The sequence below is a fragment of the Rhipicephalus microplus genome, chromosome 3, assembly GCF_043290135.1.
Source record: "Rhipicephalus microplus isolate Deutch F79 chromosome 3, USDA_Rmic, whole genome shotgun sequence".
Classification (NCBI taxonomy): Eukaryota; Metazoa; Arthropoda; class Arachnida; order Ixodida; family Ixodidae; genus Rhipicephalus; species Rhipicephalus microplus.
In genome coordinates, this window is record NC_134702.1 from 97,865,726 (window position 1) to 97,881,525 (window position 15,800).

General features: G+C 45.0%; 1 protein-coding gene across 1 annotated transcript in view; it reads right to left on the reverse strand.

Moving 5' to 3' along the window:
• Window positions 1-353: 353 nt before the first annotated feature.
• The window catches only part of LOC119159744 (agrin), a 33,200-nt gene continuing 17,753 nt past the window's right edge, over window positions 354-15,800 (reverse strand). Inside the window, exons 4-8 of the mRNA XM_075890034.1 lie at window positions 11,156-11,329; window positions 10,540-10,589; window positions 9,372-9,486; window positions 7,248-7,397; window positions 354-470 (exon numbers count right to left, since the gene is read on the reverse strand). Of these exons, the coding sequence (XP_075746149.1) occupies window positions 431-470; window positions 7,248-7,397; window positions 9,372-9,486; window positions 10,540-10,589; window positions 11,156-11,329 (529 nt within the window). The 3' untranslated portion in view covers window positions 354-430. The remainder of the gene's footprint in view (window positions 471-7,247; window positions 7,398-9,371; window positions 9,487-10,539; window positions 10,590-11,155; window positions 11,330-15,800) is intronic.

Genomic DNA, 15,800 nt, shown 5'->3' on the forward strand with positions numbered 1-15,800 from the left:
TTTCTTGTTGGGCAGTTTGGTGGTGTATAACGTGCGACATATTTTTAGAGCAAGAACTCAGAGGGGAGAAGAAAAAACACAGGGCAAGTGCTAATGGGCGGCTTACACACGCATCGACAAACTTACGAAGTACAAAAAAAAAGGGGGGGGGGGAGGAGGAGGCTAGCTTTTGACGACAACAACAAGACAAAAATCCTGGAAGAGGTTGTTCTGCGACTTACGTCTCTTACCTTTTTCAAATGTCCAATGGTTTTTGTTCTTGTTCGCATTAAGGGAATAATAAACTCTGAACAACACTCGTTAGTAAGTGTTCATTATAAAGGTAAAGTATGTTAGGAAGAAACATAGAGCTATTTTGGGAAAAAAGGTTTTATTGAATCTCGTAAAATGGTAACCAAACAAAAAGAAAACAAGACGAACACAGACTCGGTCACGAGCAGAAACTTTTTGGCATCACGACGACATTCCGGCTGAAAAGAAAAAAAAAAAAAGAAATCTTTCAAAACAGAAATCGTTCGACATAAGTTTAGATAAAAACGCAGTGCTATGCCACGCAACATGTATGCTTGCACGGGCTTGTATAGTCCGTTCTGACGGACACATTTATCGCGAACTACCAGTGATGTAACGCATATGGTTGGGGAAAATGAAGATGTCATTGTAGTACTATTTTTTACGGTAGTGACATCGAGCCAATTCAAATTTAACTGACAATGTCTAACTGACAGATTATCCAGGGTAATCAAATGAAGTAAACATACTAAGCTTGATAGCAGAAAACTTAATCCTAAGCTTGCCTTTTTATTTTACTATTAGGTCCCGTGAACACAACTGTCTCTATTGGTTTGTGTCCGAAAAAAAGTTCTTAAACCGTTTGGACACTGACTTTGCGTAGCTATTGCACCGCGTGTCTAGGAACATTAATGTTTCATTTAAGAAACGTACGCAATCTTCTAGAATGCACAAATGTTTCACACTTGCGAAATTACATACTTCTCTGCTTGATTGCACTATACGAGAAATCTAACACTTTATGCGAACATGGCGAACAAAGCAATGTACCACCACCACCACCACTAATACTACCAGTGGTGTAGCCAAAAGGGGGAGTCTACCCCCCACCCCCCCGAAATATTTTGTCCAACATCCCCCCTCCCTGCCACTTATCCAACTTATTTCTTTTTTGTCGCTTCGCGCTGACATGATTAAGAAACTAAGCGCTGCTACCAACACAATATCATTGCTCGACGCTTTTACAATGAATAATGTCTGCATATGAAAAAAAAAACGTGTCGTGGTGTTTCTCAGGGCTTCGCACTCCGTGAGGTTTTGGGCAGGAATTTCGGCCGCGAGTGTTTCAAGTTGGCTCGGCGACAGCACTAATGCTTAAGCAGTGGTCATACTTGTACCCAGCAGTGGTCTTCCCGTAACACTATGAATTGAGAATTGAAACGCGTTAAAACCGATTCCAGTAACGTACGAGGCCTCCAACGACGAAGGAATTGTGCACAGTAACATTCAGTGCCTCCCTTTTGTGTTTTTTTTCTCTCGTCATTGCTGGAAACTTGAAACAAGGAGATGAAAACACAGCAACAGCTGATCACACAAATTTGACTTCTGCCGCTATATAAATACCCGCTCGTCAGTACTGTGCCATCCATTCATTTCAACGGGTCTTGTTATTTGAAAACATGCGCAATAGGTTTGCAATCGAAATTTTCAAGTATGCAAATCCTCCCCAACTTGATTTCTTAATGCATGCGTTCTAATTATTCTGGAAGAAACGAAAAATATAAAGCCTTATCAGGGATGCTATGTAGTATGGCCCGAAATTCTCGAACACCCAAGTTTGCCCCGAGCTCACCTTGCGCGGTCATGACCGCAAAACAGAGCGGAGAGCGAGAAAGCATGCAGTGCTGCGTAAAGCTGCGTAAAAACGCGCGTGAAGAAACAAAGGCATGAGCCGCATTTGAGACGTTTACTAATGAACACAGCGTGCAAATGCGTTAGTGCCACCACTCAGCAAACACATCAGTGGTGCTGCAATGCCAGTGAGCATGTCGCACTATTTTGTTTCCAACTGAACGTCGCTCAACCCATACACATGTTCGCGCGTTGTTGTCCTTTTTCGAACAAACACGGGATTGATGCTTAAGCAGTGGTGATACTTGTGCCCGCCGGAACAGATTTCGCCGGAGTCGATGACTACGATAATTCTCAATAGGCAGAGGTTCGTTTTTATGGAAAAACTCAGACACAACTCCAAGGTCTGATAGGCCACGTTTGAGCATATTAGAGTGTGACTCTTCGTACGTGTGCTAAGATATACTCAAGCCGAGAATAACATAGTTATTGAACCTTCGCACGTTCTGCTAACATCTAAACACGCACGCACGCGCGACACACACACACACACACACACACACACGCGCGCGCGCGCGCGCATTATATATATATTAATCTCATTAATATTGTGTTAAAAACACGGAAAAACAAGCCCTTAGGCATACACTCCTTTCCCTTATTTATATATATATATATATATATATATATATATATATATAGAGAGAGAGAGAGAGAGAGAGAGAGAGAGAGAGAGAGAGACGAAGGTGCAACACAGGCAAACGTGCATGCTAATCATATTTTTAGAAAGGCCTACTAAAATACTCATGTAACTGAGGCACATAAATAAAAGATGATGGTCATAACACTTAAGCAGCGTAATGAGAAATGCAATGTGGGCAGCTGTAGTGAGCACAAGCTTTATTGTTCAGCACTGTGGCAAACAGCGCAATAATAAGGAACATAAAGCAAAAAAATACACGACGAATTTTATATATATATTGATTCGCATCATATCTTCGTTTCTTTACATTGATATGACTAGAAGGGCACACCGAGTGATCTCTGCAACTAGCGACATGACACACGACAAAAAATGCACAGAATGGAGAAACATCGGTGGGCGTGTTATCACTTAAAATTACGAGCAGTATAAACAGTAACCACTATTTTTTACAAGAAATGAAAGAAACCATGGGCAAGCAATGTCTCACGCCATAAAACAGACACATTACATAGCGGAATACTGAAGATTATCTTTTTCCATTTGACACGAAGATTATCCTGCGCATTACATGTCATATTACATGCCCCCTATGTTACCCAAAATTTGCGACAATTGCCACATGCAAACTTGGGTAGTTGCACCGGCGCTCACACCTTTAGTATCCGCTATAGTCACGCGTCTGTAAGTGAAAGGTGCCACTGAAAAGCAAGGAGTAGGCAACGGGAGAGAACAGAATCCCTCTGCCATGCTGTCAAAGTGATTTTCAGCAATATGTCTCATACAGTTGAACTTGCTTCTTACAGCTGGATGAAAAGTAGCGCATACTGATTTTACCAAAACCGTCTTTTTTACTACCCTCTAGGGTGGTCCAGTGGTTATGGTGCTCCATTGCTGACCCGCAGGTAGCGGGATCGAATCCCTGTCGTATTTTCGTTGTATAGGTAAAAATGCTTGAGGGCCGTGCACTTTGGTTTAGATGCATGTTAAAGAAGCAAAGTGGCAAAATTTCTGGAGCACCCCACTACGGCGTCTCTCGTAGTCATATTGTAGTTTCTGGACGTTAAACCCCATCGATAGATCATTAACAACTAGGTTTTTATTTATGTTTTTCAAAAAATCTCAATCCAAGAATAACTTCAGTTAACTTTCATCTTTGATCGAGCTGGTATCTAAGGTTGATATTACACACACATTCAGCTGAAGTCGTCTACGATCCCTTAAAGAACAGAGAGAATGTCTTCCGGGTAGACTCGTATTTCACGGTGAATGTTCAGAGAGTGATGCCAAATAATCATTTGTTGTTCCAGCTCTCAGGTACAACATTAGGCGTCTCGGTGAGGAAAAAAAGCGTTCTGCTTCAGCCGTGCTCACCGGCAGAGTTCTTACATTCTTTAGAAGGTGGTGCATTTTTTTTTGGAAGAATACCTCTGGTCGATCGCCAGCTGCTTGAATCGCATACCTGCTCAGCATTTCTCGTTTCTCTCGCTTCAATTTCGCAGCCCATACTGCTAACTCCCCTTGCAATGCCGAAGTTCAGATGATGTTCGAGTACACGGCAGCGAACTTCACGGCAGTGGGAAGAGTGGCAGATTCGAGAATATTCTGTGGCAGAAGCGAAGAAAACATCCAAGGTGTGCCGATGCCTTTTAAAGCACTTGTTGAAGTGGTCTAATAAATACTCCAGAAAAGGCCAGAAATACCGAAAGCCTAAAGTGCTCTTCCACGTTAGCCACTGGCATCTATACTTCGGTGAAGCTGCCTACCTGTGACAAGCGGCATCCTCATTTTCGCCAGTTGTCAAGTGTGCACTGGGAGCAGCGTCGCTTTTCGGGAAATGATCATCAAGCTTTATACCGTACGACATTTCGGTGCGACCATCGAGTCCCATAGAAGGGTCGCTGATCAACCCAGGACACGAACTACCAAGCAAGACCTTGTTGCGAATTTCCGACGCCACGGTTCAGCAGGGCGCCGCTGCTTCGAAACTCGCCGCTGCCAAGGTCACTGGCTCTTTGGTAGCGTGTGTTTCTCAGCTCGCGACTGCTTCTGCGCAGAGCTGATAGACTAGCGGACAAGACAACGGTGAGGTAAGGCAAGGTTTATGTACAGCATAAAACTAGAGGCGTTACATATTCGGCACTGGGGCCGGCAGCTTAGGGACTGGAAGAGCCGAGATGTCTTCTCTCTGACGCATACGTCGGCTGCTCTCTGACGCATAGGTCAGCTTTTCTTTATAGGCCCCGGGTTATCCATTACGTCACCAAAGTCCAATCGGAACCACCACTGGTGGCGTCAGTTTCCTCTAATCGGGACATGCCGCAGAATGGCGTCATGATCCTCAAATCCGGAGCCGCTGCACTGGGTTGCACCCAAGGACGAGTGATGTTGCCACGCATTGCGTAAGACTCGCCAGACTGGATGGCGCCGCTTGCATCATCGGGCTGCTATCGGGCCCGGGGGTTGTGGGAGCTTGCCGCGCGTCGCGTAAGACAGACCGGCGGCGCCGGGCTACATGACGTCGTTGAGATGATTGCGTCAGGCGGGCTCGCTCGCTGGCCTTGGCACAGATTGCCTTTGCAGAGGCAATGACGTTCGGTGTGGACTCCCAGGCGTAACAACGTGTAGGCAGTGTATTTCAAGAGGGTGACTTTGCATTGCTAGGAAGCAATGCGCACAGCAAAGTTCTGGCAGTGACCCTGAGTGCGAGAAACGACAACTTTAGAGATGATACATGTCGGCTGGTAAAGTTCCGCCTTGAACACTAGGGCTTGCTTCTAGTAGAGTGTACTAGAACTATTCTAGTTCTAGTACACTGTAGTTCTAGCACACTGTAGTTTCTAGTACGCCGTAGTTTCTAGCCTGGCGGAAAGATTTGAGGGTATACATTTCCTTCACTTCCCTTCAGGTGCCAGTAAGGTCGCGCTCGCCCACTATCTTACTCTGCGCGCGAGATGTCTCACGTTTGTGATTGCGCCCATACGGAAGGCTGGTAGTTTCTGTCGCGTCATAATGAAATACCACAAACGTGAATGAACGCGAAGGAGTTGATGGCAGTAGTGGAATTTCAGCGACTCACATCGGAATGCCCGAAACAGACAACCAGCAGACATGGATGGTGCAGAGTAGAGTGTATACGTAACTTGTGTTGCATGCGCTGGCAGTTCTCGTCGGAGTTCACGCGTTCTTAGAAATGGATTATAGTGCACTGTGCTCTGAACAACTGCGGAGTTCATTTCTCCATCAATGGTGAACCGATCCCTGAAAATATTGTGTGGTTTGAGGGTGTTCCTAATCACACCCACAAGTGTGAGTGCTGGAAACTATAATGCACTTAAGCTGCGTGGTGAAATATGCTTTACAGTTCTGAATCTGTTGACGTAAAGGGAAAAGTTGGCTACACGCTTGCAAACAACAGAAGACACCTTGCCAGAACGCTATCGTTTCACTAAAGCCACGAAAAAAAAAATGACATCATTCCGCGTTTTTTGCGCCTATTTAAGTGTTTTAGCGCATATACGCAGCGACCAAGCTAGTTTTATGTGAGTAGGTATAGTTCGGTCGCACGTGCACTTTTGATTGAGACGAAGTGAACATTACTCATCAATGATTACCTTGCCCTCGCAGATAGCACAATAGAACCCCTAAGATCGGAGTATTTCATTGCTATCAAAAGTCATAGTGCAACTGAAAATCTGCCCAAAAAATAACGTGTGATAAATTGTGTTGCCAATGTGCAGCATATCTTACAAAAAATTAGTTATTGCGAAAAAATGTTCACTAAAAGCTACCTTTACGTCAGGACTGCTTGACATACAGAGATTAACATAAAAATCATCCCCATAGGCATGAAGTCTCAGACATCGACAGTATGAAATTCGCTCAGCAAAGTAAGCAATACCAAAATGTAATTATGAATGTACAAAAACATGCTGCGTATACCTCTCATTCCTCGTTGTAAGCGGAACCCTCATTGACTTGCGAAACGCACTTCGCCCCGATTAGGACTACGTCATCTACGCTTAACAAAGATTAACGAATAACGATGTCTTCTTCGATCGGGTTGGTAATCGCAATAATGCGTTTTCGAAGACTAGTCTATTCAGTGGCGCGACGAGAGGCTGTTGCTCCAAACGGTCCCTGTACCTGTCGTTTACTGTATTTAGATTACTTCTTACAGTACTGCCCCGCCTCCGTGATATAGTGGCGAAGATACTCGGCTGCTGACTCGCAGGTCTCGGATCAAATCCGGGCTGCAGCGGCTGCATTTTCAATGGAGGCAAAAATGCTGTAGGCCCGTGGGCCCAGAATTGGATGCACGTTCAAGAACCCCAAGTGGTCTACGTTTCCGGAGCCCTCCACTACGGTGTCTCTCATAATGATATGGTGGTTTTGGGACGTTATACTCCACATTTCAATCAATCAGCCTTACAGCTCTTTTACTTGCTCTCTCCACAACCATACGCATGGGGAAAGGGAAAATCTCAGGACTTGATAGACTTGATATATATGTACATCATCTGTTTAAATTACCACCGATAGTGACGTCCCAAGGGAAAGCTTATGCTTGCCCCCCCCCCCCCCCGTCAGGTGGATGAACCCCCCTCCCCGAAAAAAAACTTCAGACCAAGCCCCTGTCTGCCACTACTACTATTAGTAATGCTAATAATAATTAGCTTACCCGCAGTTTCTCTGCTGCATGCGACAGTGGTTGAGGTATCGCTGTCCATCTGAGCCGCAAACAGGGTCCAATATCGGCAGGCAACGTTTGGGGCACTTGGGGGGCTCCAGGCATCGGCTCAGGGGTGCCATTTGCACAGGCTCCTTGCTCCTGCACGTGAGAACTTGTTCTTTAATTTGAATTCGCACGCGTCTTATAAGGCTTGAGTGCTTCTGGAACCATATTTGCATGGATATATTGCGACACGCGAACTTTCTTCACTTGTTCACACACAGCACACACAGCTGGGGTATGTTATTTTGAAAAACAAAAACAAAAAAACGTTTGCCGTTGAGGTACATATGAAAATGGCAGAAAAGTGCTCGTTGTTGCAGCGAGAGAAAGGAAATCACGGCATATTCAAGAATTGAACGATGAGTCGGTTAAGCAGTGGGATCGTTCAGTGTTACCGTAAATCCCCTACATCATTGTACACTGACGCATGTAAATGAGTACCAAGCGGTGCATACATAATGTTTATTGGTCATAGCTGGTATGTTGTGTTGAGTTGTGAATTACGTTTTGCCTTCATATTGATTCGTGGTATGTTGGCAAAGACAAGGTCGGGGCTCCTGACTGGTTCCTCCCAGTCCTACGAAATGCATCGTAGAGCACATCGATACGTCGTCTGCCGAACAAACCAGTTGTCCGTGATCATCATCTTCATCGTGATCGGCGTCATCGTCATGGCGTAAAGTAAGTACCTCGCATGTGCTAGCTGTGATGGTACAAAGACAGTGTGTGGTCTGGAATGCTCCTATTCGTCATCGTCAGCAGGGCCTACGACGCACAACGCCGTCACCGACGGACAAGGCTCTATCATAAGGAGCTTCGCCCCTAAAGTAGTGACGCTTACACAATGGCGTGCGAGCCCTATAACACCGAAACGGTACAATTCCGAAGACTAATCTGGTGGCGTCCAGCTTGTTTCTATATGGCTTAGATAGGTGATTCAAGCTGTTTCTGCAAGTTGTCGTTGTAAGGCCTTAGCTATAGGCGATCCTCGGTTGCATCTACGTTGATTCTCAGCGCAGAGAGGCTCGAGAAAAACCATGCGCAGTCGCACGCACGACACGGGCACAACGTTGTCGGCACAAGCCTTCCACCACTTGGGGGTCTCCTCACAGCAGCCGCTGCCTTTCCCGTAAACTAGTACTTGCTGGTTGCACGTGCTCGGGAACTTCGGCTCGGCGCCGTTTCCTAGCGGAGCCTTCGCTATAGCGTTATCGGCACGTGCTTGATGCTTTCAGGTCACGAATAACATGGCGTGCGTGTTATCACCAGCGTGATGTAACATTGCCGATAAGAGATAACAAGCCCACGGTTTTTCAGAGAGTACGTAAACGCTGGCAAACCAGACTACAAACTCTGATGATGGGTCAAAAATATGGCCCAAATCAGCCTCTCCTTTTTTTTTAAAGCAACGAAGCAGTGCAAAAAAAAAAAAAAAAGACGCAGTTGAACATGCAACGACGCGCACTCACTTACAGACGGGTTCACGGTTAAAGCGAATACTTTCGTGTGCACCATGTCTCAATTTCGCTCTCTAGCAAAAGCAAAGTGGCTTAGATTTGTTTAAAACTATTACTGGTTGACTATACTGACTTTTTTTTTTCGTAGATCAATGCCATGCACGAACAATGTTTCACCGTGTACATGCAGTTATGAGGCCCGCAATATAACCGGTACTCATCACAGTGTTCCATTTAACAGTGGACGGAACGTACATTCGAGCTAGCTGTTTTCAACATTGCAGTGTGCATCGCTAATGATGGACATTTTACGCATGTGTATACCAGTAAAGGAAATACCAAGACTCACCCGAGTAAAGTTTCATTACTTATTAAGGAGCAACTTTGACGCCCTCTCCCATTCTTTGCCTCTCCCTTTAATTACTAAACATATAGTTTTCCCGAAAGCGATGGACAATCAGGAAAATGAACTAAAGTTCAAACAAGGAAGTGCGGCAGGTACAGAAAAAAAAACCGCAAAAGGAAAAGAAATGAAAAGAATATCCCTGATGACGGAGGAAGCAATCGGTCGTCCGTTGTGCCCCTCTATATATGGAATCACGTGTATACTGACCCGCAGGTCTCCTTCTTGAAGAAGCACTCGTTGAGGTACACCTCGCCGTTGGAGCCGCACACGGGTTCGTACAGCTCCGAGCAGTCCTGAGGGCAAGAATTCAGCTTGCGGGACTCTGCGATATAGTTGCGACAGAAGAATCACTTTGTGTGCACCGACGTAGTCACAAGTAATACGTCCCGATGGTTCACTTTAGAGAAGGTCAAGCAGCGACGGATATAGGCGCATAGACCCCCTTAACCCAAGTTGGGCGTCCATGCAGTCATGATCTTCTGTATGTCACAAAGCTTTCTCTGTTTCCGCTCTCATCGTTAACTACTGCAGCTACCACAAGCATCTATGGATACAAGAGTTTGTTTGACCATTAATAACATAAGTTGGTCGTCGGGATGGACATGTATTACGAAGTGTCAGCGCGGATGCATTCATGTTAATCGGTGCTATAGCTGTAAAATACGAAGACACATTGCACAAGCTATCTTATATACCAATGTGAATATTAAACTGTTTCTGTAAGCACATGTTTTACTTTCGTGTTTTGCTGACTTTTATGATGGAGGAATCAACCATATTTTTTATCAACTTCGCAAATGTAGTCAGGCTTTTAGAACATATCCCTCTCGCACGATAAATGGGCTCACTATTCTGTTCTGGACCGGTGGCGTACGATCAGTCTTAAACAGTGTTTTCAATGTATCAAAAGTGTTACGTGTTATATAGGATGTTATAAAAACTTTTGCGTTAAAAAAAAAAACCTTCCGGGAAAGCCACCGTAGCACAAATTGAAAGGCGAGATACAGCAGAAAAGCGAGTAGTTCTATAAGGAATCGATCAGCTAGGGCAAGAGAATTGAAGTTGTTTTTTTTTTGGTCATTTACAACCACATGAAGCCAGCGGACGATGAAGGCTGGTGAAGCCAGCCTTAATCTTCCACTGGATTCAAGCCTAACGTTAAAATTCACTCTTCTTTTTAGGATAGCAATTTAATAAGAGAGAGACGTAAAAGAACGGTCGCAGTTGAACCCACCCTAGCAGCCCTGATTGCAGTACGCCGTGTTTGTCCAGTGGTGTTACGATATTACGATGTCTTATGTAGATACATACGGAGAGTTTATATTGAGGCACTTATTTATACGATAAAAAGAAACACGTAAAAAATATGGCTTACCTCGGGCACTCGCTATGCAAACGGCCAAGGTTTGGGTGCCAATAACCTTCCTGGAAAATAAGAAATATAAAAACACATTGCTGTGTATGCAGTTAAAATGACGGAAGTGCGCACTCAGTGAGCCACAACTGCAGAAAGCACATATCTAATTAGTAGAAATCATTCCTGTATAGATCTCGAAGTCATTTTGTTTTCTTGCTGGGTTGTCTGCCGAACAATGAAAAAGATTGCCCCCCCCCCCCCCCAACCTACCAACTTCCATATAAAAAAAGCAATAAAGTTGAGCCCTTACGCAAGCCTATACAGTATGCCAAGACATGACCTATTGTCATGCGTATCTCCTGCGATTGATAATGGCGGCGTTTATACTGCAGTTACGTTACCAAAATCGGCAATTGTTACGAAGTCTATACGGGACGTTTTCGCTCGGAGTTCAAAGAGAAACTTGGCTCAGAGACCGGCTCTTTGTAACTAGGGCTTTTATGCCATCTAAATGTTTGCTTAAGTTGGCTTTAACGTTTTTTTCCTCTCTGCTTTGCACCATTGCGGTGTCCCGGCCTCACAACTCAAGTGACAAATCTCGACGATGATCACTTTATTTGTCCAAAAAGCGTACCCGCAGTTCCTCCGCTGCATGATGCAGAGGTTCGGATAGAAGCGTCCGTCCTTGCCGCACACCGGGTCGTAGATGTCGAGGCACTTGTCCGGGCACAGCGGGTGCCGGCCACGGCACCGCTCCCACTCGACCACCTGCACCTGCTCGGTGGAGCCGCGCTTCCGTCTCTGTTTCCTGCGGAATCGGGAATCACGAGGAAGGCTAATAAGATCAGAAATGCTGGTACGCAGAAAGATAAATGTTTCTTCATAAAGAATGAAAATGTCACGCGGTCATGACACAGACGAAAATGGCAGTCGACGTGCCCAGAGATCAAACTCTTGATATAGCCGAACTTGTGGCTGGGAAAGGAAAAAAAAAAACTCATACTACAGCAATGCGCACTATAATGACAGCGGCGAACAGAGAGTCGGCCGGTGATAAACTGACAAGCCATCAAGCGCGATCTTTCATGCATGCTTCATAGAAGATTCCAGACAACCCCAATTCCATTGTCGAGAACCGACGCTGCAAGGGGCCTTCACTCGTTCGCTAACACCATGTCGGAAACTTGGCTGAGTGACCCTAGTGTCAGGAACCGCCGCCTACACAAATTGGACCCATCGAGAAAGCTTAAAGTTCTATCGGACCTCTCCCGCCAGGATGCAACTTTACTGTGCCGCCTGTGGTTAGGAGTAGCTTTTACAAAGGCGTACTCCTTTCGCATAGGGATGGCGGATAGCTCCCGATGTGAATCGTGTGACACTGACGAGACAATAGAACATCTACTGTGTTCATTTGAACGTTTTGCGAGCGAACGCAATTTGCTACGCGAAACGTTGGATACACTAGACAGTAGACCTTTTTCCGCAGAGAAGATACTTGGCTCATGGCTCTACGCGTCACTGGCCAGCAAAGCGACGCGGGCATTGGTAAGTTTTCTAAAGACGACCGGACTACGCGACAACTTATAAGCGTGCAATGAACAAGGTCACATCTAGACACACGCCCTTCACTTCTCTCTCTCTTCTCCTTTAATCCCCTCACCCATTCGCCAAGTGCAGGGTAGCAAACCGGACGTGCGTCTGGTTGACCTCCCTGCCTTTCATTTCTTCCCTTCCTCCTCCTCCTCCTCCTCCTCCTCTAGAGTGGCGGCTGCGCAAGTTTCATAACCAACTGCAATGTTCGCGTTGAGCAGGTAATCTGATCGGAAGATTCTAACAATATCTACATAGTTCCCAGTCATTCGGGCGTGTTTTTGCGTTAAAAAGCAGTTACATGTATTGGGGTGGTAGCGTGAAGCTAGAAAGAAAGGAGCACGTGGGACAATATCATGTCGCTGATAACTACTTCATAAGTATACTTCATGAGTGAGTCTGAGTGAGCTCCGAATTTTTCGCGGGTTTATGTACTAAGCATGAGTAAAATATTACTAATTTCCCTTGTGAAGGCACTTGTGCATTACAAAAACAGTGATAATGCGTCATATTTTATTCTTGTATCATGTCTCCTGTGAAAAATTGTGACATTTTTAGCTGCCTTTAAATGCTTTCTGACCTAATCAAGCTGTCCGTAACATATTTTAGAAAATAAATCTCTACTAAAAACGCTCTTTTTGTGAAAAATAGAAATATTTTATTTGAATGCAATTGTGCGCTATTAAACAACGGTCATATAACGCTCACACGGCACCGATGCATGTCCATAAGTGTTGCCAATATCGGGCACTGTCCCACCGGTGATTCCAGCACTTTAATTCCACAAATTTCCTCATAACATAGAACCACGACCTATCGAAACACAACTCTGGGCGTTGATCTATAAAGATGTAGATTCTATACTTCTGGCCCACACCCGTTCTCAGAAATTGGCCAAGAATCGGGCTGCACGCACACACACACACACACACACACACACACACACACACACACACACACACACACACACACACACACACACACACACACACACACACTATATATATATATATATATATATATATATATATATATATATATATATATATATATATATATATATATATATATATATATATACATATTAGGAGAACAATTTCTGGTACTGTACAACAACAAAATTTTTCACTGATCACTGCACAAAAACACGATCTCATCGTCTTTTACACTTCTTTGTCTTCTCCTGCGTCACTGAGTGACATAGCCACTGTGTGCACAGCGGAACTATATCGTACATATTGGGCTCGAAAAGACCTTCACGGCAAATGGCGGGGCTTCCTCATTCAGTCAGTGAATCATAACGCCGCTGCACAACATGCACAAGGAAACAGGCAGGAGACGCGTGTGTAGGATGAAACTTGCTTGTTAGAATACAGGCGGGAGAAAACATTCAAGAGATAAAAATGCTATCACCGTAACGGCGCAGAAAAGGCTTTAGGCAGAACACGTGCGTAACGTGGCGAAGCCAACCTGACAAACAGAAGCGACGTTTGTTTCACCGTTATACTACTATTATTGCGGCAAAGCGCACGCTTCAGCGTAAATAGACGTTGCAGATGTTCATTGACGTTAATGTTTTCTTTCTCACGTTACAAGCGCAGCAAAACGCTAAAAAATAAACGAGAACATTACTAATGGTGCTGTCTTTTAAATGTGAAGCATTTCTTAGCGAACTTCGGTGACTGAGCGTATCTATCTATCTATCTATCTATCTATCTATCTATCTATCTATCTATCTATCTATCTATCTATCTATCTATCTATCTATCTATCTATCTATCTATCTATCTATCTATCTATCTATCTATCTATCTATCTATCTATCTATCTATCTATCTATCTATCTATCTATCTATCTATCTATCTATCTATCTATCTATCTATCTATCTATCTATCTATCTATCTATCTATCTATCTATCTATCTATCTATCTATCTATCTATCTATCTATCTATCTATCTATCTATGACTTTTAGCTCTCCTGGCCGTTTCGTTAATGGTATCAATACCAAATTTAGTAGGGCATAACATCACTGTACGACCAGCATAATTGACTAGTCATAGCATGACTATTATGCCATGTCTGTCATGAATGTCTTGGTTTACTTTTCGTGGTCTCTCTGCTCTTGCGGTGGTTTCGTTCACATGAAATGTTGCAAAACTGGCGTAATATGACATGACTGCATGGCGAACACTAGTGGCAGACACGAACGTGAAAATTATGACATGCATGTCATGTAAGTCATAAAACATGACTACACGCCGCGCTCATGGTACGCTCGCAGTCGTTTTGCTAGCTTCACATATACCAAATTTGGTGTTACGGGGCCCCGCCGCGGGGGTCTAGTGGCTAAGGTACTCGGTTGCTGACCCGCAGGTCGCGGGCTCGAATCCCGGCTGCGGCAGCTGCACTTCCGATGGAGGCGAAAATGTTGTAGGCCCGTGAGCTCAGATTTGGGCGCACGTTAAAGAACCCCTTGTGGTCGAAATGGTTTTGGGACGTTGAACCCCACATATCAATTAATCAATTTGGTGTTACGGGACGTGAATGCACGATGAAGGTAAGTGACTGGTGCAAACATGACAATCATAAGAAGCGTGTCATGTAACATGACTACACGCCACACTCATGATTGCGCTCGCGGCCGTCTCGCTAGCTTCACATACACCAAAATTGGTATTATGGTACGTGAATAGATGACGAAGGTATGTGACTGGTGCAAACATTATAATCATGAGATGCTTGTCATGTAACAACATGACTACATGCTACGCTCATGATGCGCTCGTGGCCGTTTCGCTAGCTTCACATGTACGAAATTCGGTATTACGTCACGCGAACGGATGGCATGTAAATTACACGCCCAAACATGATAATAATGACATGCGTGTCATGTAACAACATGACTACGTGCCACACTCAAGGTCCCAATACACTTTGACGTGACCCGGTGCGCGTTCGCGTCGGTGTTCGTGTCGTCGAGTCACGCCGGCAATGCCACGCCAGGCGCCGATCTGAGCAGCATACGCTCGCAGGCGCGCACCGCGCTGCGTTGCTTTGACACATGCCCGTTTGAGCGCGCCCGGCGTCCCTCCGTCACGAAGCTAGGCAGTTGCGGTGTTGTCTGGGTAACATCGTTGGTGCGAAATGCAGCGTGTCGCATTTCGCGCTGGTTGCCGCCGGGCCTCACCGACAGACCCTGGTCGCACCTAGCGTCAGACTATAGAATGGTCAAGGTTTGCTATAGCGTATAGCGCCGCTGCGCCCAGCGTGCGCGCGCATCAACGCTACGTGCGCTAGCTTCACATACATCAAATTTGGTTTGCACGACGTTAATAGACGACGAATGTAAATGACACGCCCGAACATGATAATCATGATATGCCTGTCATGGAAAACGTGACTACATGCTACTCTCACAGCGTGCTCACGACCGGTTCGTTAGTTACCCATATACCAAATTTGGTATCACGTGACGTGTATGGACGACGAAGCGAAATGACACGTCCAAACATGAAAATCATGACATGTGTGTCATGTAAAACATGACTACATGCTACGCTCATAGCGTGCTTGCGGCCGTTTCGCTAGCTCCTCACATACCAAATTTGTATCAGGTGACGTGAATAGGTTACGAAGGTAAATGAAACGTCCAAACGTAATAGTCATCACATAGAAGTCATGTAC